Source organism: Neodiprion pinetum, chromosome 1 (genome assembly GCF_021155775.2).
Source record: "Neodiprion pinetum isolate iyNeoPine1 chromosome 1, iyNeoPine1.2, whole genome shotgun sequence".
Classification (NCBI taxonomy): Eukaryota; Metazoa; Arthropoda; class Insecta; order Hymenoptera; family Diprionidae; genus Neodiprion; species Neodiprion pinetum.
Genome location: NC_060232.1, coordinates 25,553,233 through 25,578,624, shown reverse-complemented (window position 1 = coordinate 25,578,624; position 25,392 = coordinate 25,553,233). Strand labels below are relative to the sequence as shown.

The window sequence follows — 25,392 nt, the reverse complement described above, 5'->3', positions numbered from 1 at the left end:
ACGATATTTAGAGTACATATAGTCTGTTAAATTATTGTAACGTAGTGAGTTGCGGAGATCTCGTTGGAAATTAAAAAACAAACGATATGTACTTGCATTGTAAAGAAAAACTTGGAGCTTTCAAGTTTTATTGAAACTCTTCTCAATATGGTTGAAAATGCCTAGTAAATTCAGTTTATATGGAAAACCGTTACAAACTTATTTTAACTGTTTTCTTTTTTTTGGTTTCAGTAATCAAATCAAACTTTTCCAATTAGGTTAAATCCTGCTTTTTTCATTATATATTTGAATGATTCACGAACAAAAAATCAGGTAATACAAACATAGCTTATATACGACGGATTGAAAACAATAGTTACGATGTTATCTACACCGACAATAAGATGAATCTGCATGTCGCAAAAACACCGAAATTCAATTCCCCGCAACATTCGCCACTGTCACTTGTCAGAAAGAACGAATAAATACCCCAAAATTGATTTAATTTACTGTACCAAATTTACTTATTAACATTACAAGTAAAAATCCACGATGAAAAATTGACATTGGCGTGAAGACCTAGTTATTTTTCCAAAATTTTATTTATCGTTGATAAAATTCCATCACTTCTTTAACCATTGGCAGAATGGTCCAACATCTCCAGCTGATTCCTAAAGTCATGGCTCTTCTGTCATTATTAAACGTAATCGAGCTAGCAACCTTGTTTTAATTTTGACTCAATCTCCTTTAAAGACACTCCTTAATCATTATACCAGGGTGTATATTACACGCCAGCAACCCTGAATCATGAACCACCCCTGCATGTGGCTTTCACAGTATGCTTCCTATGTAGGTATGTCGAGATGTTTCAGTTTCGCGGATGATGTAGACAACGGCGAACTTGCCGCGAGAGATAAATTTAACATCAAACGGAAAGGGATGAGTCAGGAACCGCTCGACTCTCGACTCCCCCCCCCCCCCCCCCCCCCGCCCCTTCCCCCCCGCCCAAAAGGCTGGCTGCACAGTTTTCCTCTATTTCAGTAAAGCTGGAAACAAGGAACAACGAGTGTTCTGACGTTTTATTTTTCAGCTCATTTTCACACCGTTTCCGCGCCTTCTTACTTCCGTTGGAAGCTTCAAAATCCTCTACCGCTACTTACGGTAATTAGTTGCTGAGATGAACAAAAGATCATGGAGAAACGAGTTCGATCTACGTTACAACACTGCGTTACAATTCGTTCAAGATGAAGTGAAAATTATCACAAATTTGTACTCTACAACTTTTAATTAGGGTGTAGACCAAAGATTGATTAATTTTTTTTTTTTTCAACCGACCCGCAGTTTTCTGTCACTTTAGCTACCGATATTTCGTCTCCAAAAATTGGGTGTAGATAGAAAATTGATGAGAGCAGAATAAATGTATCAATTAGTAGATGCGAATGGGTACTCCGGTTTCTTTCCCTTGACCTTTGTTAAATTTTCAGCAACTTGGGACATTCCCACAACAAACAACAATCGACCGTTCAAAATTGTTGCGAGTAAAATGCCAGTGGCGTTAGATTCGTGGCGAATTTCACCCGTCGCGCGTCGCGTCGTTTAGTTTAAGTACAAAGCGTAAAACAGGAAGGATAGGCGTACTTGCAGGGGTGTTTGTACCGCGGTACATTTCCTTTGCTAAAATATTGAAATACTCGTTAGCCGTGGCGCAAACACCCTGCAATTCACCGTTATGCGCAATTTATCTTCGTTTACTTGTTTCGCGAGACCATGGATGTAAAAACATGCTCTTGCCTTCGCTCACCCGGATCCTGCACCCCTTTACGATGGTGAAAATTCACGGCTTACGGGGGGGGGGGGGGGGGGGGGGGACGAAGAGAGAAAAAGAAGATAAAAAATACAAGTTCGCGGCCTTTAATTCCGCGGGCAGGTTCAATTCTCCTAATGCATCTATTGTACGGTAAACGTATTCGATGTTAACTCGGAGCACCGCGCGTGTAGTGTTCAATGAATAATTCAATTTGATTGTCTTCCGAAAGCTGGAGAACTGATGGAGCGGCTAATTTAGTTAGACTATGCGATACTGGAGGCGTGAACCGGAAGTAAGAGCGGCGAAGGCAAGGCAAGGCAAGGGGCGGGGAGGGGTGGGGTGGGAAAGGAAGGGAAGGGAAAGCCTGGAAGCGAGACAAGCGGAGAACAACGCGTAGTTGATCAATTTCCCAGATCGGTCTGGAATTAATTTTATCACCGTTGCGAGGCTGCCGCACATTTCGGTTAATTGCAAGCTGGTTGTGCGAGGCGTATACAATACGAACTTGCGGCTGATTTCTACGCATGGCAGAGCTAATAACACCGCGGGACAAACCTGATTAACAGGATATTGCCTGTTCGCGATTTCATGCCGAGCGTGCACGCAGGTCTGCGATTAATTTCTGTTTTTAACATTTCCAAAGATACGGTCCAGTTAATTTACAGCCTGCAATTTTATCGCGACGAGTGTACGTTACATGCTGCTAGAGCAGAGTTTAATTGAATTAATGATTGGAAAGATCTTGATGGAAAAAAAAAAAAAAAAAATTACGATAAATTTTACACGTGCTGAATTTCCGCACAGGTTATAATTTCGTACTTTTACACGGACAGAGTTAATGAGTTTCAATTAGGGATGGAAAAAAAATTTATGTATGTACGGTTGAAAAACATTTTCCGCCCGGAGGACGAAAGGAGTGGGAAATTCACCGGGATGGACTGAAATTGTGTGCTCCTCGAGGGGGAAAAAGGAAAAATATTAATTTTCTCTCGATGCTGTATATGACAAATTGGATGAATGGCTTAACATTCCATGCACGTAACAATTGAGCGACACAAGTGCTTCCGCAAATTCTCCGGTAAAAGCAGTTGTCGTGCGGTAGTAAAAAGAGATGCGAAAAATACGATAGGGATATTATTAATGAACTTGGACTGTTTGACGCAGGACGGAAGTCAGCTTGCAGGTTGGAAATTTACCAACAGAACGTTTTACTAGACTAAATTAATCACGCGGTGGTTGAAGCTTGTTTGAAATACTATAATAGTAGTAATTCCATTGCTAATTACGTGTCGTCGTCTCCCCGATACAGTTGAGAGAAATTTCTAGCTGCGGGAACTGCGGTATATAGTCCATAACTATTTTTGAACGGAAGAGTTGATAAGGCGTTTTTTTTACATTTTTTTAGCTGTAGGTAACCGTAAAATCTAGTAATCTAGGGTTCTTATTCTCTTCGATCTTGGTCAGTCGAACTATATTTTCCTGTAACTATTGCGAGAATTTGATGTTCGTCCAGCGGTAAATTAACATTGACACCTAATTTAACTGCAAAAAATGGTGTAAATTAAACGCACGGACCGGCTGAAACGAAACGCAGCTGTTTCACTCTACGAAACTCAGAAGCCGCGAAAAAAAACTAGTACAAGTTTTTTAATATTTCGTTCTGCCGTGAAAATTATTACGTTGAAAAAGTAAAATCAGTAAGCAAAAATTTAATTCTGATTAACGGACTATTTAATCGATAATCAATATTCAAACAGATCGGTTTTCCCGGTCTTTCAACACGCAGCACAAGCACCTTGCCATATGTTGGCAATTGTGTAATCGGTGTTCCTACAGCTTGCGTATTGTATCAGCTGCAATTTAAGCTTTACAGCGTAACTATAGAGAAGGGTGGCATAAATACTGTAAATCGTGTTTCGTGTAATTGCCTAAATTATAATTACACGCTCGACGAATATAAACGCAAACTATACTTGGTACAACTTCAAGTGGATATACTGGAAACGTAAACGCTCATTCGTCCGAAGCCCCTTGTTGTTTCAGTGTGGTTAACGACCTGCAGGGTGAAAAATGAAACTCGAATGAAAGAGGGATGAAAAAACGAGATAATGACCGTAAATTCGCGTTTTAATTGCTGGCGTGTTCTTTGATATCGGGTAAGTCACGTGGCTACGGAGGGTGAATAAAAAATCAGACTTAATCGATTTCTACTCCGTTTTCAAAGAGCGGATAAAAATGTATACGCAGATATCGCACGAATACACAGAGGGGAATTCTATCGCGTACGGCTTTGAGGACATTGAACGTGGAATTCAAAACTAGGACGCGTCTCCTCCTTTCAAAGCTGCCGTCATTTTTCTGCTGTCATAACACGCATGTAATACCACTATTTCAGAGAATATCAGTAAACTATGAATCTTAGGGTTAAAACTTTTCTTAAGCATTCCAGATCGCTGTAACAAAAAAGTATTTAAACCAGTCGTAAGATAAATTATTCAACAAATTAAAGCTCCGACACGTGAAGAAGTTGTGTATAAATGAAAAACTTGTTTCTTTATATCTTTATCGCATAGATCAAATCATTAGATAAATCAAGTAATGCGAGAAGCTTTAAATATTTAACTCCCCTGGATTAGAATAACAAGCAAATAGTAGTCATGCCGCTCCAATTGTTTAAATGTCCAAAAATTACGATATCACGATCACACGATTTCCACAAGTATAAACCAGACCACAGTGATTAAACTAAAACTGTGCTAAAAAATGAATTCCGCAACGGTGCCGGTAAAATTTTAACGCTGGTTCCATACCACGAAGCGTTCCTTGATTTCGCGCACTCGCGGTATAAATCCGAATTAATTATTAGTCACAATTTTAACGCAAACTGTAGCAGCCGGCGGCAACTTCAAGCAACGCATATTCGAGTCAAGGAATGTCAACTGTAATAAAACACCGGCAAATTTACCGGCTCGTTTTATACAGCGGGTGCCTCATTTTCGGAATAATTGTCAACATTTCTGTGCGAAAATTCTTTGGCAATACTCGTACGTATATATATATATATATATATACTGGTATATTATCGAGTGAACATAACGCGACTCTGGCTTGGAATATCGTCCCTCTCTCTCTACTCGGCAATTGAATTGCCTCTCCACTCAAGGGGTGGCTTGATTGCATTGCGCCTACGGCACTGACAGCCTCTTAGCACAGTCAAACTTGAAATGTACTTGAGCACGTGTGAGTGTGCCAAGTCCGCTCGTTCGTGTATTTAGGTGCCTTGCTTGATCCGGTTGACACCTCCCACAAGTTCAAAGTCGGTTAAAATCGTTTTGGCCATGTTCAATCAACGTCCGTAAAATATGTACATTTATTCCGACGATGAATACGGGAGTGAGGATTTTTCTTTTCAAGTTAAACCGAGATGAGGTGAAATAATTATTTCATTTTTGATATTGTTAATTTGGATTGGTACTGTATGGTGTAGCTGACGTCTGTTGTACGGTATCTGCCTTAAGCCTGGTGAATTTTATTTAACAATTTATTTCAAATGAAAAAAGAAAAGGTACGATCAGTTTTTTTATCATAGGTAATGTAAGAAATAAAGAAAGTTTATGGATCTTCCGTATTCGATTGCGAGCCACACGATGCGGAGATCGTTGGAAGCTAATTGGAGACCTAACCAATTCACCTTCGACGATCCTCCAGGAGCCACACGTTATATCCTTGAATTCCTTGGACGATTGGTCGGTTGATTTATAAAGGCTCGGAGAAAAAAGCTGACTCACTCGATATTCGTCTCACTAGTCGATTCGTTTCGAAAAAATATAAAGCTTTGATATCAAGTATTCAGTTGAATTTTTTACCCACTTATTTTTTAATCAATACAATTTTTAAATGTAAGAGACAACGCGATTTTGTCGCCTTTGTCGTTGTCTTTCAGTTGGGTTTCCCCAATCTCACACCCAAATATAACACAGCGCACACAATGTACGAATTTTAACCCCTGTGAAATCCTTCATGATTGATACAAGGTTTTGTGTTTATAACATATGGTTGAAGGGAAAGTCTTTGTGGGAAAAGCAACCATTTCAAGCAGGTGATAACGACCAAAGTGGAGTGCGTCAAGACAAAGGATCACGGTTACGTGTCTGTGTAAATAATGTATGAAAAAATTACGCTTGTCAAGAAGGAAGAGTATTATTTATGAGAGACTTTTGATAGCTATAGATCGAATTATAGAGTAAAGCTGTAGAATACAATAGACAATCAATTTTTATGCCGATAACTTTGTGTTTTTTTGCATGTGTTACTGATCGAGTAATCCGAGATTAGAATAATTTTGGCACCGCACTATCAAAAGTGATAATATATGCACGGTGCGTGAATTCGCTTCGTGTCGTGCCAACGCTTGTGTTTTATTGATTACAGGTTGAATTCCTCGCACATCCCCATCGGACTCAAATTGTAATCAACGAACGGCGTTCGGCTCGAATTTCGACGCATACGACGCGTCATGCAAATGTCGGAATGAGATATTGAACGTAGCGAAACATAGGACGATGTTTGAGGGTATAAAAAAAAAAAATTAGCGTTTGAAACGGTTCGAGGGCAAAAAGTACGCGGCGATTGGTCGAACGTGTGTAGGTATAGTATATCTACGTTACATTCGGATGAATCCAATCGCTTGATTGAAATCCGCTGTGGAAAAGTGGCCTTTGTCTTCCGGCGAAGAAGAAAATATATACAGAGTAAATGTCGCTGCCACCCCTGTACGAAACCGGAATTGTTATCCGTAAGTGAAAGACGAGCCTGGAAGATGCTTCTTCCGAGAAACATTACGTATATATTACAGTCTTCAATTTGAAACCTGCAGACGAATAGACGCAGGGATGAACTTCAATTGACTTACTTGAAACATGGCGCGATACAATTTCGGGAGAACGAGAGAGAGAGAGAGAGAAAGAGAGAAGCAGAGAACGGTTGAAATGTTCACAGGGTTGGTCGAACGATAAGGAAGTAAAATGTAACCAAGTTTGACAATCAACAACGAGTTCCCCAAGTTTATAAGCGGTGTAACACCGTATTCTTCTTGGAAAACATGAAGGGTTGGACAAATAAACGGGGAAACTTCTCTCTCGGTGATATCATAACGGAGAGAAGATCTATGGTAATCCGTGGATCAGCGCAAAGCATTCTCAGGGCGTCTCAATTGTTGACTTCAACTCTCGATTACGACTGTCAAAAAGAGTGGCTCAGTCCGAATCGTTGACTCTGTATCTCGTTTACGACTATTAAACGAGCTGCTCTGTCCGTCGGGTCGAAAATTAGGGTGATGAAAAAAAAGTGGGGGGAAAAAAAAGAAGACAGACCGCACGCACTCGCAAACACACAAACACACACACACACACACGCGTATTAGATGGGTGAAAAAGGAAATGGGAATGAATGAAAGCGGGAGATAAATTTCGCTGTTTTTGTCTCGGGGAATGGGAAGTCAACAGAGTTCAACGGGGAAGGAAATGAGAGGGAAGGAAGTGAACCCGAGGGAAGAAGCGGGATCTAAAAGCTTTGCGGTAATAAAGTACACGTATAAAAGGGACGTGAAGCTCCTGAGCACCGATCCTGGGATCTTTCAAATATCCAGTTTTATACCTAGGCACGACGTCTTTGTACGTCTTCCTTTGGAATTGCAGTTCGCCGGCGTCCATCGCCAATCCACCAGGGAACCGACCACTGCAGCTGCTGTTTCTCTGCAGGGAAACTTCGATAATAACTTGGAATATTGCGATTTCTTACCAGAATAAAATTCCCACCTGCAAGCTTCTGTAAGTCATTTCGGACGGTTTTTACTTTCAACCCGACAAAATTGCGAACAACGGAACAGTGTTTTAACCGTAGTAAAATCTACGCGAAGAAAAAATTACTTTACATTTACTACCCTTTTAGCAAAAGTTTTCGGATAGGCGTAGGTTTTTTTTTTTATTGAAATTATTACAGTTTATTGCTGAAGTTAGGAGATAGGAGAGGCCGGTTCTGGACACAGCTAAGTGTCGGTGAATGTTAGTAAGGGAATCTATATCCAGAACCGGCCTCTCCTATTTTCTAAAGTTACTGCAGAAATGCTCCGAGTTACTAGATCGACAGTGCAATCTACTACAGAGTAAAATTGTAGTTGCACAGAGAGAAATTTTTATTTCCGGTTATCGCTCAGTCCTTAACTATTTTTTTCCTTTTTTATCACAATCGAAAAATATAGTTCTAGGTACAAAGAGAAAATTAGTTTTGTAGCTAATACGGGAAAATTTAGTCACAGTTACTATTCTTTCTCATTACGATCACTGTTACTAGATTTTCTTGTAACTGTTGCGAAAATTTAATGCTTGTGCAACAATAAATTGACGTTAAAACCTTGCTTAACTGAAAAAGTAGAATAAACCTCACAAACTGATTTTGCGTTGCAATTACCAAAAAAGGATCTACAATATCGCAAAACGGTTACGTGTACCTCGTTTTTCGTAATTCTAAAATATTCAAACAGTTTTTTTAACGATACCTGTTTTAGTGAATTTTTCTAGTTACTGTAACAAATGAAATTTTTCTCAGTGTTCAAAAATGTAGTTACAAAATTTATAGTAACAAATACTTAAAAAGAGTAAACGCAACAGTAATTTTTTTCCCGCGAATCAAACAATCTCCGTTTTGTACTTAGAATAAGGAATGAAAGATCGATCAAAAGAAAGATCTGAGAGAAATTTTATTCGTTGCTGTTGCCAGAAAATTTCGGTAAAATAGGTATCGCTGCAGCAACTGTTTGAATACTCTTGAAATTACAATAAAATGAGGCACAAGTAATTATTTTGTGCGTTTGCAGTTATAATTACTTATAAATTCTCTGGTGATTCTCGCAACGCAAAATCGGTACGTTTAGTTGACTGTATTTTTTTAGTTAAACAAGACCTTGACATGAATTTATTCTCGCAACAACGAATCAAATCATCGCAATAGTAACAACATAATATAGTAGAAAAACAAATTTTCCGCTTACTGCGACAAAACTCATTTTTACCATTCACCCGGAACCGTATCCTTTGATTATGATAAAAAATGAAAATAGTAAAGGATCGTGTGGTAATGAAGACTAGAAATTTCTCTCGATGAATATGTAAATTGAAATTATACAAGGAGTATTCGAAAAACGAATCAGCCGCAAGTATGAGAACAGTAACCGAACTCTCGACTAATTGCAAGCTCCGAGAACTTCTGCAGACTCGTTTGAAAATTTTCCCCGAAATTCCTGACTCTGTTTCGCTTCCTTCAGGCGATGGCCGGATATTATAACTTTAATCCCGGCATCCCTTGCTCGGATATTTTGCCAACGGTGTCTTTTAGCGACGCGGAAAGGGTCGGGGGTGGATTCCGGAACTATTCGTGGTCAGTGAACCAGCGTCCGAAGGAGTGTTGGAGTATAAGAACTTGGATGTAGGTATCGGGTCGTAACTAATTAAACCTGACCCGTCGGTCTGCGGTTTCGTGAGAATGTTCGTCTTGACTTTTGCAACGTCAGTCTCAATCCCCGTATCGTCTTAGAATTTTCCATAAATTCCTGAAAGCAACGCTGTTTCTTGTACAATACAATATCACACGTCTTTAACGGCGGGAAGCTTTCTGCCCCCGACGGATATCGAATGGATTGTAAACCATTCCTGCCGTTTGTGAAAGAGACATTTTCTACCATGAAACCGTCGTAGCTGTTCCGAGTCGTCCGATTTGAAAAATAATCCCTCGGAGGTAAAAATCTACCCCGAGATTGGCTCTCTTTTGTATTTCCGTCTCGTCGCTTCGTTCTCGACGTTTCCTCATTGATGCAGGTTACACAAGATGCGCTCCTTTCACGCTTCAGACATCGTGAGTTTTATCTTCTTCTGAAATAAGAAACGAGGAAACCCTTCCCTACGAGGGAAGTCGAAGGGAATTCGTAAGTGGCTAGAGCCTTCGATATATCAGGACGCGAAGTCCGGAGGTCCAAAGGTCGATTCGCACCTGTATTCAAATGCGGATTCTTTGTCACAGCTCGATGGCTGGCTCTCTGCAATTCGAAATAACCTGTGGGACAGTTCAGAAGGGTGACTGGGTCGAGGGTCGAAGGTCCGTCTGCGAGTGGCACCCGATTCTCAAGCGACATCAATTTTAATTGAAATTGACTCAACCCTGCGAGGCGAAGAGCCTGCGGACAGAGAAGGAGCTTTTTCTCAGTGTGGAATCAGATTCTGGGAACCTTAGGTCAGGCTAAGTTCTCTGACCCAAGAAATTCGCTACTACGAGGTGATTCGTTGAGAATTGTCACGGAGGAGCGATCCCAAGAATTTTTTAACTCGAAATGCTTTCGCTAGTCCAGCTTTTCATCGGAAAGAACGCTTTGAAAATCCTCTCTCAGAGGCTGGACAATTTTCATGAAAAGCAATAAGTACCTGTTCCTGTTCAGAGAATCTTACGTCACATTTTAAGATCATACTATAACTGCTCGAGATGAAATTTACCCAGTAAACGAAAAAAGATTAAAACGTACTTGAACAGATTCGTTTTAGTGAACAGCTGATCCGAATTTTTTCAAGAAAACTGATTCCGTAATACGAAAACTAATCGTTTTATTGTATTTAATATCTATTAGCGGATTTAGTTTCTTTTCAATATTTTATGTTTCGATTGGAAAAGGTTCACTTGCGATAGTTTTGAATTTATTACAAGGAATGAATGAAAATGTGTCAAATTGAAATTGTGATTGTGTTGTGTTCTTCAGCTGTTTTAAATTCTTTCAGGTTTCCAGTCAATTCAACCTAATTAATTTGCACTTCGAAATATTCACGATACACCCAAAACCATCAAACTTGCTGTATGTTGATAAAGTTCTAGTAATATTAATTTATTATTGCAGGAACACTAAATTACCGCAACTGTGGCTAGAAAATATACTGAATCAGGCTCTTTGGTCCATTTTTTTGTATCGCAATAGAAAGTTGCCAGAGTATTTTTTAGCTCAGTAGTCGGATAATCCTCAAAACTAATTATACAAGCACTCCACGACAATGAAGCCCAGTATAAACGTTAATGTATAGTTCAAGTAACCCGAAACTAGAAAAATAGTAACGAATACTAAATTCTTGGTTATGAAAACTGATTTTTCGTAATAAGAAAAAAAATTAAAATAACAGATGACTGTACCTGAGTGACCTCAACTACATATTTCTCTCCGCATAACAAATGTGTAAACTGTAAACGTTCCTCAGAATCGCCTTACTTTTTGGCCATATTCAAAACGACTGTCGAAGAATTCTTAATTCATCTTATGCAGAGCAAAAGGAATAACCGATAAATCGGTAACACGGGTTGAAACAAACTTTGCACGGTTGGCGTTGCACTGCTCGTCGAATCGCAAAATGACCATTAGACTGGACGCTAAGGTAAAGAAGAGAAGAGAAGAGACGCCTTGACAGGGGCTAAATCAGCTAAAATGTCGCAACGCAGGTGGATAAAGGTGCTTTGGTACACGTATAACGTCCTCTATTGTTCTGAAACTCGTCTCTGGGGGTCGGACGTTACATCGGATGCTTGGAAGACCGACGTGTGCGGTCGTCGGGTAACTGCAACCCCTGTAATTGAACCTCCCCGAAAAGAGATGCGGCAAGGAGGGTGAAACACCCTCGGAAAACGTCGCAATACGAATTACGCAGGTATGATTTTAAGATTACACGAAAGAAGAAGGATGCAGAGGAGCCTCGACGAGCCGTTTCGTCGGGCTGTCGTTGTGCTTGCGGGCAGGTAAGCCGGGAGCTTTTCGCCTTTACTTTTTTTCTCCAACTTTTCACCCAACGGATTTATACCGCGGCCTTATGCAGGCTGAATAATATTTTTATTTCGGTTTCAGTTTTTCACACTTCCGACGCGGGCGCGAATTCACTCTCATCCTCGCGTCGCTGCCTAAAGACTCGAGATTAGGTACGAATTTTATCCGCTTTTGGTTACGTGAATACGATCTGCGGATTAAAACTGCGGGCCAACGCCGGCGAGAATTTTTCGCGATAAAAAGCCTCACCAAGTTATCTGCCTGATGTGCAATTTTTAACAACGTGGCGTGCAAGCTGATCGCCGGGTAAAAAATCGCTTCCATACTTCAGACGGAGAACACGAACTTTCGATGTAACCAGCTATATAGGCCGCCAAGTTTTTCCCTTGTAAAAGTAGAATCGATTAGGGTTGGGTCAGCACTGCGCTTTTATGGGGTGAGAAATAAAAGGACAAAGGATCGACGGAAAACAACGAGAGAAGCTCACCGATTACCCTGCAGATAAATCGCGTTGATTCTCATTAAGCAAATATATACCTATAATTTCGTTGCACAGAAAACTTCGCGATATTGAATATTTTGTAAATACAAAAGGCTAGCTTCTACGCTTGTTTAGAAAAAAAGAACGATATCGTAAATCTGTTCGCGGTATAAAATTCACGAAAGGTTGTTGATCGATTGGATAAAATCAATCTATTCTGAAGTTTCTTCTTAATAGCAAAAACGCTAACCTAAGCCACGATATATTAATCTGAGGTTGCGTAGTTCTTTTAGAAAAAAAATCATGTTTCATACGTTCGAAAACGTAGCCTGAATAAAGTAAGAATATGCCAAAAATTGTGTCTCCGTTGTAATTTTGGTGTGGTTTTATATTTTTATGAACGAAGAATCGGACAAGGATTTTCTAGAAAGTTTGTCAGACTCGAAGAATATCTTTTATACCGTTGTCCAGGTCTTAGTTTTAATACAAGAATTCGGTTTCATTTTCGAAAAGAAAAGAAGTAGAATCTTCACGAGAGACTCTTAGGCAACTCCCACGTGGCCCCAAACTTCTATCCCAATGAGCATGTTCAAACTTTGCAAACCGGTTTCGCGGATTTGTCTGCACGTGGTTACACGGGTAAAACTTTTTTTCAATATATTACACGTGTGAAAATTTGGTCTGAAAATAAAAAAACAAACTAGTTTTAAACTGTATAATTTTTGACAAGGCGCCAACAGACAACAAGCATAGAAGTTGAGTAAATTTCAATTACAATAATATTGTACGTGTTAGTCTTGAAAATAGTGCTGAATTTTCAATTCGTTAGATGATAAAATTTGTGAATTGAAAAAAAAAAAATACAAAAACTGCTACTAATAGAGGGAAAATTCGGGCTAAGAAAGGCAGAAAAGAACCGAAAAAAAAAGAGAGAAAAGTGGATCAAGGGGGAGAAATAGAAGCTGACGTGGGCACGTGATACGACTCGGAGGAAACTGCGGGGGTTTTAGCTGTCCGGTCGCTCAAGGGGATTAACTACAGGTTGAATCGATATAATACGGCATAAAGTCTGCGGGTAAAGATTTTCAGTGCAGCAGGAGCCGACACGAAGACGTCTGATTCGTTGGTGAAGTCGACATGTCGATTCGAATTTGAAACTGGAGCTCCGAAGCAAAACTGACGTGCATTTTCTATTTCTACGTTACAGACTGATAGAACATGCTTCCAGTTTCTTATATGCAATTTTTTTAACTGAGCACATGAATAATTGACGGGGATTATTTGAGACTTCAATCTGTCGGGATGATAATTTATTAAACTCGGTAATTCCGATCGATTTCATGATTATCTCCGTCGCCAATGAGCAGGATTTTCTTTTCATTGAAAATTAAATTTCATGCGAAAATAAAGAAACCTAACGTATTTCAACGCGTTGTTGAAAATAATTATTTTCGAATTTTTTCAACAATTCCATGCAACGATTTAGATAATTATGTTAACAATGTATCAGCATGAATTTTATGCATGAGTTACGATTCCCTGAAGAGATTAGAGGTGGCTTGAAAAAACAATGCGAAATGCATTTCCAACAGCTGACTGTATCTCAAGATTTGAAAAATACATTCAAGGAGTTGAAAACAAGTTCCGAAAGTGGGTTGAACGGAAAAGAAAAATATGAACCGGATCAGCTGCGAAAAAAATTTCGTGAAAACCGAATTCGATTTTAGTTTCACCGGGTGGTGAACCCCTTAATTATTTTACTGACTACGCCGGTTTGCTGGGGAGGAGAATGAGAGAAACACGTCACATTAAACTGCAGCGCTGAAATGGTACTCGATGAATAAAAGTTTTCTTCAATTTGCAATTCAAAAGATTCGCAACTTTATTTACTCCTGTCTCTCGGCTGTCCTTCTCTTTCTTCTTCTCCGTCTTCTTCTTGTATACTTGAGAGTGGTAAAAAACTTGGACGACGACGTCTGGTTCGAATCCCATAAACCAGACGCGTTCGCCTTGCTCTGCGATCGAATCAAGACTCGTCAACATCGGTTCAATCCCCCCTTAATTTAAAACCCCGCGAATTAATCTCGCGTAATCTATTTTCAGACGTTGTCCGCACGTAACTTTATCCGATGGATCGATATGATCAATGGCCGCTTCATCAGTAGTGAAATATCGCATATTCGACGAGATATTGTGTATTTTTTTCGACGGTAGATCGATGAAATTCACATTTCCGTTCCGTTCAGCTACGTCAGGACTTTTTGTATCTTGATTCGTCGGAGAACCGATGCGGGGAATCATTTTGCAAGATAAGGAAGCAGATGAGCAATAAACAACGGCCAATCTTCGCGGATCCGAATCAATGACCCGAATGTGATTCGAACCTGTCGCAATGCCAATTTTTCGTGCATCGATTCAATCAAAGACTGTCGAAGAAGGGAAGAAGAAGAACCGTCGGAAAATTATATTTTTTTCACGATACCAACCTTATTGGTCTGCCTTGAAAATTCCAAACATCGAATATACCGACGCATATTGTGAAATGTTTTCAATTGATTTGAAATCTGAGACCTTTATTGAGCTCAGTAAAAATCTGGCAAAATTCTAAAATTCATTACTCCAATCCGACGAACTTTAATTGGCACTGGAAACGATATCAACTCTGAAACATCGGGTGAGAAAGTATTTCAATTACTGTAATTATTTCTACTAATTTAATTGCTTCAACTTTGAAAGCTGCTTACATGAATTAAATGTCCCAATGTTTCTATTACATCGGCATTTTATACTGTATATAATATACATGACAGCTGATGAATTCTGCACACAATATAAATTGTCGTTGAAACAAGAAAATAAAGCACAGTAATAATTACCGTTAATGTGGTTGCCTGAAATATAATTTGTGGAAAGTTTTCATTTTGTTGAAAGACCTCGCTAAGCCCATCCATCTGGTGTAATAAAAAGCTCTTCACCGAACAAAAATTAAAAACATTTCAATGGCGCTGGTCAAAGCTCCGTTCTGCGAATGCTTTACAAATAATCCTTTTGACACGATTTAAAGCAAGTACGAGTCATTCACAGTGTGACGAAAATCGCGATTAGAACGGTTTTTAAAATTATACCAGGTGGAAATCACGTCGGTTAGTCTTGTCAAAAATGACTCGGTGTCACAGGGTGCGTCACCGTACAAAAAAACCTGTCATCCTCTCTTTTATTTATCAGTTTTTAAGCCCTCCGCGCTTTCGTCGATACGCCCTCTCAGCATTGCAGTTTTTTCGCCCACCTTCTTCTCTCGCCGTTACTTCATCCCGCAATAATTTTTTCCTTCAACGTTTTTTTTGGGGGATCAACCGCAGCCGCGCAACGATCCCGTCACAATTAACCCCGCCTCGTCACTTCGATGTGCCTTATACTCGACCGAACTCACCGGCTCGATGAAGCGATCGACCGAGTTCCCTGGGGTTACGGAAACAGCTAATGCATCAATGAGCTTTCAGCTCGTGCTTAATTAATGCCAGTTTCTATCTGCAGCTTACATGTATAGGCGAGTGAACCGTTATAGCTGATTTCGCTTCAGTTGGTCCCAGCGAAACAGAGCATCGTTTCATTTCAAGTTTTCGGGGCAAGACCCTTTAATTCTGTAGATTTTCCATTCAGTTGCGAGATTGTCCATTTAAAACTGAGCACGGAGCTTGAGACCACGTTGGAAAAACGAACGATGAATATATTTGTTTTTCTTTACTTCTTACAGAAACGCAACGAACGTATATAATTATATTGAATATGGATGAGTTGCAAAACAAGTTCCGTTTCGTATTCTTTCTGGCTACAGTTGTGGAGACTTTTTAGTAGTCCGGTTAATTACGCACCTTATATTAACGTCGGCGCGTCGATTTTGATTACAAATGAATAATTCATGCCTCTATAGGTACAAGGGGGCGTCTTCGTACTTTTGACAAACTCGCGATAATTTTTGTTTGTTGGCCGCTAACGAAGAATGGAGAAGAACTGGGCCAAGGAACAATCCCACCTAGACATTCAAGGGGAAATTCTCTTCAGGGATAAATTTGAGCTTTTTAATGACAACCGCTTTGACCTGAGGCTCTGGGGCTTTTCGTAATCCTTAAAATCACGGTTCTTTTCCTCGACCTGTAATCTCGGCACAGTTATATCTGAAAAGTCTAAAACAGGAAAATAACGACGAGATATTCACCCAGACGGTAAAATGGGCGTGGCTGGGCTAACATGGCGTCTGTTCAGGTCGTCAGCTGATCGTTATAGGTTAAGTTACAGGTAGATAAGAGGTTGGAAAACCTTACGCCAGCTTTCCAATCATCGTTTCATTGCATCAAGTCAGAATAACGTCAAATGTACGATGAAAAGTGACTTCATCCAATCAAATACGACTCGGTTGGAATCGCACGATTTCTGCCGCCAGATGGCTTCGTCCAATACTTTGGATCGCATCAAGACGCGGCCATTGTTCCTTTTACAAACTCGACTTTTTATCTTGTTCCCATTCACCATCCTCGCTTCGTACGCTTAATCACATTGTCGGAGAAAATAACATTTCCAGATTTTCAACCGCATCAGCTTATGAAACAGAGAAGATTGAGGAAAAAATAAATATAAAAATCAGAAACGAAAACCTTTCCAAGGGCTGCAGCTAATGTGATCTCGTAACTGGATTACCTCATTCTCGAATGGAACGTAAGTCGCTCGATTCTCCTGCCCGGAAAAACCTTCCGCTCGACGGAATTTCTTTGAACCTTGGTTGCGTGCTCAGTGAAAAGCCCGGATTGCCCGAAGCCCCATTTTGCAATCATATTTTTATTGTAGGTATCTCTTTTGCGTATCCGGGACAAGGAAGGCGAGAAAATATGCACGGCGGTAGAAAATCAGTTCAGTCGTTCAACCGCCGCTAAAATTATTCATTTGAAAGGGTGAAAATTCTCTTCGCATGAATTTCTAACAAGATCCGAAACGTTCCGGCGAAAGAACGAAGTTTGAGGTAACGTTAGAGCACTTTGATGTCCCAATTTTAACAATTTGGAAGTAACAAGTGAGAATAAATCGGTCGAAAGTTATTTTGAACACTTTTATTATTATATTCTGACCACTTCAAACGTGAATATCAAAGCCAGGGAAATTTGCAAGAAATTTTCTTCGTCGGTTAGATACAGTTTTGAAAAAAATGACTCGTACAGCGAAGTATCGATTAGATAAATTTTCATCGCTAGAAGCGTTGTTGAAAATAATACAAATACGTTTTAGAAGTGACGAATTCGTTTTCCAACGTTTACACATCGTTCGGTGTACTTGCAGAAATGAAACATAGCATGAATTACGTCGAAGCCGTTAAAATTTTCGTGAAATTATAAAATGAGGAAAACAACCATACGCAACAAATAAACTTCATCCCCAAGTTCGGAAATTGGAGTACCGCATATTCGCTCGTTCGGAGTTATTATTAGATTCGCGTGGAGCGATTTTCACGCCAGTTCGAAACTAACGAAACTATACAGTAATCCCGAGGGTAAAGCCACCAGTCTGCTACAGGCGGCAACGACGATGGGTGAGAAATCCCGAGAAATCCCGCGTGAAATCCCATTCCCGATTATCCGTGCATGTAGGTGTACGATACATCGATTCTTACCCACACACGCGTGAATCGCCGTGCGTAAACTGGGTCAAGAAAGATGGTTTCAAAGTACACGGATATACAAGTGTAAACGTCGTGTATAAGGTGATTTCACACAAGCGGTGGAACAGCTCTGCAGTTTCACGAAAGATTTAACCCGTGACTCGATAAATTATTCGATAAAATGATATCGCTTTGATGAATTAATGAAGAGAAGGAGAAGGTTCCGTCGCCGATAACTGTTTGAAAAAGGAAAAATGGGAACGGAAAAAAAACAAAATTAATTAAAAACTTTCGAAAAAAAGATTATTTCGTACGGCCTATTTCCGCGGCTTCAAATTCAAAGCTCTTCTCGTCGAAATCGGTGAGCCGAGTCCTCCGCGTTGGCTCATCGCCAAATTGCATGAGAATCGAAAAAGTTTTATCAGGTTTGCTATTGCCGTGCCTCCTGCATGATTTCATCACCTGACCAAAGCAGTTTCTGTAGGTGTGCCTGAATCAACGTTCGATTCTGTGTGAAAATTTGGCAAATTCTTGTTATCTGATTCGAAAATATGTCTACTAGACTGCCTAAAAAAAAAAACATTGTATTTCTTTTTCGATCCACCACTTCGTTAAATCATAGTTTTTAGCGCAATACTGAACCTTGTTGGAGGAAATCACCGTGCGATTTTTTTTATCAATCACACGGTAATATCTCTCTCGCACTCACATGTCACTCAATCCACCTTCACAGACTTTTAAGAATTTAAATGGAAAATTATTGTTTAAACAAAAAAAAGCATTCAATGAATAAATACCATTTTTAAAGGATCAAAAACTGACAAGTGAAAATGTTTAATGTAAAAATAGTATTTATCAAAACAGAATGCTTTTTATACACGAAAAAGTTTTTATTTAAAATTTTGATCATTTTATTTTCCCGATAGACAGGCGCATCGAATTCAATTAGATTGAATGAATTTAATGTATTTCATGTATTTGACAGATATTATTCAAAATTTTACCGTAGCTCAGTCGAGGATGCTGGGTGTTTATTTATAGGTACCCATTTTTCGAAAACGTGAAAAGCCGTGTTTCACGCAATCTTGAACATGTCAAAGATCGTGCGGTTAAAACTTTTCTACGACGCACTGATTCGAAGAAAATATACAAGTTGTCAAACTCTATCGTACAGAGTTCCGCCCGTTGTGTAGAAAAATTATTATCTCCCGCCAACCGTTAAAATTGGATTTCTTACACGGTAATCAATTGGCTAATAAAAAAACTCAATGTAGCACCGCTTAAAAAAAATCAAACGGCGATTTCCTTTCACAAATTATTTCGGTCAGAAGAATTTCACATCACATCGATGTTATCGTTTGTTCTTTTTCTTTTCAACGATAAAATTTGCTGAAATACCAAAACTAGCGGGAAAAAAAACTGTATTCCTATGTATCATCATCTGTTTGCCACAAAATGTTTTCTCGTAGTTACTAAATTCGCACCATTCACAATTTTGAAAACATATGACAAAACGCTGGTACAGATCGTTTACAAAATTGGAAATAAAAAATAAATTGAACAAAATATAGCCGATCATCAAGGAAGAGCTTATAAAACTTTAAAACTTTGCAAATGCTTGTGTAGTGCAATTTTCAGCCGGTAACTTTTGGTTAATGCATCGAAGGCCTGATTAGACGTGTAATTAATATGACAAAATTGAATTCCATAGTTGCCGAAGACGACGTACAACAAGCCGTATCGTCGCGTCTCGTCGCCTGCCAAGCGCTCCGGGTATCGCGGGTGTCATCTAATTTGTATTTAAATTGGATTTTGCCTCTCAGCGGGTGACCCACGGAGACTTTGGCTTATAGCCGACTCCTCTGATGCATGGATAACGCCACCGCGTACAAGTCGCTCACATTCTCAATAACTCCTTGTGCGCGATAACGAACCGAAGGACAACAAAGAAGGTAAATTGTGAAGTTTGAAGCAAAATAATTAATGAATTGTCGGTGCGCGATGAGAACACACGCTCGATGAAAATTTTATAATCAATGATTTGATTATAAAGAGCGAACGAAATTGAATAAAAATATTTCGCTGATAAGGGATGAAAGTGAATAATATTAACTCAGCGATACAAGAGATGTGAAGAGAGTGTAAAAAGTATGACGTAAATTTTTATGGATAACGTGTAATGAAACTTTGTCTCTCTCTCTCTCTCTCTTTATCCAAATATTTGGTTCATTACAGTCTCCCATCCCCACATCCTTTCGTTTCTAGAAAAAGATGAAAAAGAAAAAGATCTCATGCGAAATGCGAGATCGTAGTTCGGAAAGGAAATGAAGATGATATAGAATTAGGAGAAATAAATTGAACCTTGGGGTTAGCGATCATTTTGCCGATTTTGGATTCAAAGATATCTGCTCCTTTCAGAGTCTAGTAGAAATTTACCATGAAGAGTTTATAGGTGAAAATTATTTATTATACATTAATTACTCGCACTAAATCGTTCTTTGTTCGAATTTTATTCCACGCACAATCACCAATGGATATATTAATTAACTTTGTATTTGGAAAGCAGAATAAATATTATGTCAATAACGGTTTTTCAAAATCGTCAGACTAGAAATTTGTTGAATCCAATCAGAAACTCATTGTTCGTTATACCCATCACTTTAAAATAAATGGTGGGCAATATTCTAATCAGTCAAATGCAAATTACAAATTGCAGGCTTATAATTTCCAATTCAAACGATAATAAAGTACAAATCATATTTGTTTTTGGCAATTTAAGCGACATATAATCACAGCAATTACATTTGTATTTTGTAATTAGAAAAAATTATATCTGTAAGAACGTTGAAATTTAAGATATAATACGGCTTAATCCATGATAATAGAAAACTGTAATTTCTTCGAATAATGATATTAAAAACACATGAAAATTCTAATTGATCCGAATAAAAATATCAATAGCTTTCAGGAATTGCGATTAAACCGAAATTAATGATTACACAAAAATGTGACTCACCATTTTTTTTTTTTTTTTTTCAAATTACAAAATACATACGTAATTCAAACATAGATCCAGCCAAATATGATTTGTTAACTATTAACAAATTCCTAAAATTCGACGATAATAACAAAACATTTATTTCATCATATCCAAATATACGTTTGTTAACGGTAAATAAAATCTTTTCTCAGTGTACGATGTCGCATTTATTTGCGTTAACTAACTGTGACTCCGGCTTATTTTCCGTCATAACGCCGCAAAAATTATTCCTGACACGATGTACGGCTTTACGGAAAGCACGCCGCTAGCCTGGTCAGTGTTATAATCAACTTTTCTCATCAGCACGTCGGATAAAAGTCATTGAGCGTAAATTTCGCGTGCGAAACTTTCTTCCCACTCAACAGCTATCGCTTGTTTATTTCAAACGGGAAATTAGACGGGCTCCCCGCCGGGTCAACAAATCAGTGAAACGGTAAGCTCTGGGACTGAGGCAAGAAAATTACTCGAAAATAATCGCGAGCCTCCGAATAAACGAGTATTCGAATGATCCTTAGACAACATTGAGTTAATTTGAATGAAATTTTTTTTCAAAGATAAAATCAATGTTCCAAGGTTAAGTTAATTTAAGAAATTATCTTTCTTTTTCACCACTTTCGAAATGGTCAGATTGAAATTAGGATAGCTTGAAAGGAGTTCACAATGAATAAACTCGATTTAAAAATCCTCAACATTTTTCAAAATTAAACCTCAGACAAGCTTCAATTATTACTGCAATAGATATTGTGTTTGAATTATTCCCGAAACAGTTTGCGGACCGACATTTTAGATATTAGAATAATGAATTCCGATTGATGAAATTAAAGAACAAGAAAAAGATCATTTTTTTATTATTTTACGAGACCATACTTTGCTCGATTCATAGAATACGAAATATGAACGACAATCGCTAATGCTGACAACGCAATTGCAAATTCTGCAATGCATTTGCGCCTCGTGGGATTACCCGTGTTGGAAATTGAAGTTGAATTTTTAACCTCTACATATGCGGTGGAATAATCATCATCGATACAGGGATTAGAGCCAAATTTGACGAAACAGAGGATCCGAAAGGGATGCGAAAGTAATTAAATTATTCGGATAATATAATCATTCGTTTGTGGTAAATCGATTTAGAAAAATACGTATATATATATATATATATATATAATATATATCGCCTCTAAGACCTCGGAGTCTGGCATTTGTTTTTTTCATCCTTTTAGAATCTGCGGGTTCTGATCCCGTGGGGTTGAAGGAAAGTTCCGCCGACTGGCAATATCCCCTCCTCCACCCCCGTGCATTTCGCGCAATTTATGGAAATCTCTTTCTCGACTGTCGGCCACAATTCCGTGCAGGGCTGGAGTTTTAGCCTCGCGGCGCGTTAAAGAAATCCTCTCTACTCGCGGTGATATTGAAATTCCATTCGAAGCCGAAAGTTCAGCCATAATAATACCGAATACTTACGTTTCTTGTTAAGTTAACTTCGACAAAAGCTCGCGCCTTTGTCCTCGGATGATTTCGAGGATTTGCGCACGCCCGTCGCAGCTTACGACTTACAGCATTATTATAATTTTCCTCGTCGAAGTATATATATATATAACGGTCTCCGCGTCGGGTGTAAGGTTGTAGGTACGTCTTTGCGGCGAAGATTGATCACTCGCAATTATTTCTGCAACCTGAACATCGCTGCCTTATAGTTCCCACCGCGAAGCGCGAAACACTACGAAACTTGAGGCTGCACTCGGGGGGAAAATCAAGCTTACAGGGCTTTCGGCTGGGCGACAGGTTGGAGTAATCAATTTTCGGAACCCAGGAGCAGGAGCACGAGCATCGAGCTGTTCAAACTATGCGTGTAGACAAAATAATTCCACCTTGTTACGAAAATGAAAAAAAGACAAAAATACGAAACAGCTTAGAGAAATTAATTTAATTTCGAAACTTTATAGAGAAAGAGCCGTGAAGTCTCGAACAAATTGTGTTCATTCACCGAGAAAAATATGATCCCCAAATAATTTCATTTTTCTCTACGTCCGGAAGTGAAAATGAGTTTTGTAACCTTAGCGGTCGTAGCCATAAGATCTAATATCTCTTGCTATTCTTTTCAAATGGTCGCTCGTACTTTTGCAACAATTTAATGTTGACGCAACAATAAATCGATGCCACGGCCTTTGACTGAAGTATATAGTCAATTTCAATAAACAGATATAACGTGAAAAAGTAACATTAACGACTATAATTACACTAAATAGTTACTTGCACGATATTTCATTGCAATTGCAATAATATTCTTCACCGTTACACTGAGAGAAATTTCATTTGTTACAGTAACTAGAAAAATTCACTAAAACAGGTATCGTTGAAAAAACTGTTTGAATATTGTTGGAATTACGAAAAACGAGGTACGCGTAACCATTTTGCGCTATTGTCGATCCTTTTTTGGTAATTGCAACGCAAAATCAGTTTGTGAGGTTTACTCTACTTTTTTAGTTAAACAAGGCTTTAAAGTGAATTTATCGTTGCGCAAGCATTAAATTTTCGCAACAGTTGCAAGAAAATCTAGCAACAGCGATCGTAATGAGAAAGAACAGTAACGTATACTAACTAGACTTACCGGTAACAGCTAGAAAATTAATTTTCACTTTGTACCTAGAACTATATTTTTCGATTGTCGTAAAAAATGAAAATAGTTAAGGACTGAGCGGTAAACGGAACTAAAAATTTCTCTCAGTGTACTACAGAAACATTCGTTTTATCAGAAACTTTTTAGTTACTACGACGAATGAAATTTTTCTCAGTGATACTTGGTGATGTGACAGTAATTGAAAGGTGAACCTGCAGTTCCCTTTCAATAATTGCTGGATATGAGAGATCATGTGCATATCAGGTTGCGTATTTAAACATCCTGCAATGCTACTTTCGAACATAATCGTATCGATTATAAGCCCGCGACGGTCTGGAATTATGCAAATTTTATGGTCAATAATCAGGGCTTCAACGGAGGCAGAGTCGAGGGGTAATAATGCTTGAATCTTGTCTCGGCACGTAGCCTGCATTACCATAAAGGCGCAAATGCGCTTTATCCACGGTACGCGCTCGTTACGAATAATTTCAGCGAATCAATTTCACAGCCGTTCTTTTCTTCTTGCTTAATTATGTTAAAATTTAACGTTACTTTTCCACGCAAACATTCTGTTTCATCTTCCTCTTCACCTCTTCGCTGTTTTCAACTTCGCTTTATTCACCCCGTAAAAAAATGAAAACCCACTGCCCCATTTCCTCTCTTATCACTTGGTGCGCGATTTTTCATAAAGCACGCTCAGCGACAAAAGCGAAAAACAATCGACCATTTTGAGCGCGAAGCTCGTTTCGGATAAAACACGTCAAGAAGGGTTAAGCGACGTTTCATCGTCTCTCGTCGTTTTTGCTTCGCGTTCTTTCGTTTTTTATCGAAGATCAGTGAAACCGTTAGCGGCTAAATTGTTCACGGACCCTGCAAAGTACTGCTATCAATTTCTGGGCTGCGCATGCTATTTCGAGAATCGAAAGCGTCGTCCTTATGCTCGTAGCGACGAAGAAAATTGCCTCACGAATAACCACTTTTCAATAAAAAAAAAAAGTGAGAAAAAAAATTCACGCCCAGACCGCGCCTGACACACGGATGATAGACTTTTCTATTACGTTCTTCACCGCTATTTTAAGTAAGAAGAATCGCGACTATGTCGTACAGTGATAAAAATTGCCAAAAAAATTATAGTACGTTGAATCAAGGAGTCATTCACTATACCAAGTTATAAGTTCAACGGTTACGCTGAGAGAAATTTTTAGTTCCGGTTACCGCTCGGTCATTGACTATTTTCATGTTTTACCGCAATCGAAAAATATAGCTCCAGGTAGAAAATGAAAATTAGTTTTGTAGCTGTTACCGGAAACTCTAGTATCGGTTACTATTCTGTCTCATTATGATCACTGTTAGTATATTTTCTTGTAACTGTTGCGAATATTTAACGCTTGTACAACAAAAAATTGTGTTGAAGCCTCATTCAACTAAAAAAGTAGAACAAATCTCACAAACTGATTTTACGTTGCAATTACCAAAAAAGGATCGACAATACCGCAAAATGGTTACGCGTACCTCATTTTTTGTAATCCCAAGAATATTCAAACAGTTTTTTTTAACGATACCTGTTTTACTGAATTTTTCTAGTTACTGTAACAAATGAAAGTTTTCTCAGTGCAGAAATGAAATTGTAAATCCAAAGAACGCATGATTTTTTGCAACGACGAAGAATCAATGTCAATCGAGACAACTGAAATCATGGTGAATCTCTTAAAATCACACAACAACGTTGCAGGACTCGCGCTGCAGGCGTTGGAAATCATAAAAATGGTAGTAATTGTCTTACGGTAAATGTTGAATGGTTTCAGTTAATTAACATTTATATGAATTTCTATCTTGTCGTGTGCTTTCGTTGATTTCCATTCTACTAATTGATTTCTACTGATTACCGCTGATTTCCTGTGATTTCTTGTGATTCTATCCAATTGAAAAATCACTGGAAATTTCGTAAAACGCAAAAGAAAATATTGGAAATGA

At 38.7% G+C, this 25,392-nt stretch overlaps 1 protein-coding gene across 3 annotated transcripts in view; it reads right to left on the bottom strand.

Annotated features, from left to right (window-relative positions):
• The window catches only part of LOC124210759 (low density lipoprotein receptor adapter protein 1-B), a 56,755-nt gene that overhangs the window by 17,866 nt on the left and 13,497 nt on the right, over positions 1 to 25,392 (bottom strand). The window contains exon 2 of one of the 3 annotated variants that reach the window (XM_069133089.1): positions 16,328 to 16,707. The exons of the other annotated variants lie outside the window; for them this stretch is intronic. Coding sequence (XP_068989190.1) covers positions 16,328 to 16,361 — 34 coding nt within the window. The 5' untranslated portion in view covers positions 16,362 to 16,707. The remainder of the gene's footprint in view (positions 1 to 16,327; positions 16,708 to 25,392) is intronic. 3 annotated transcript variants of the gene reach the window in all.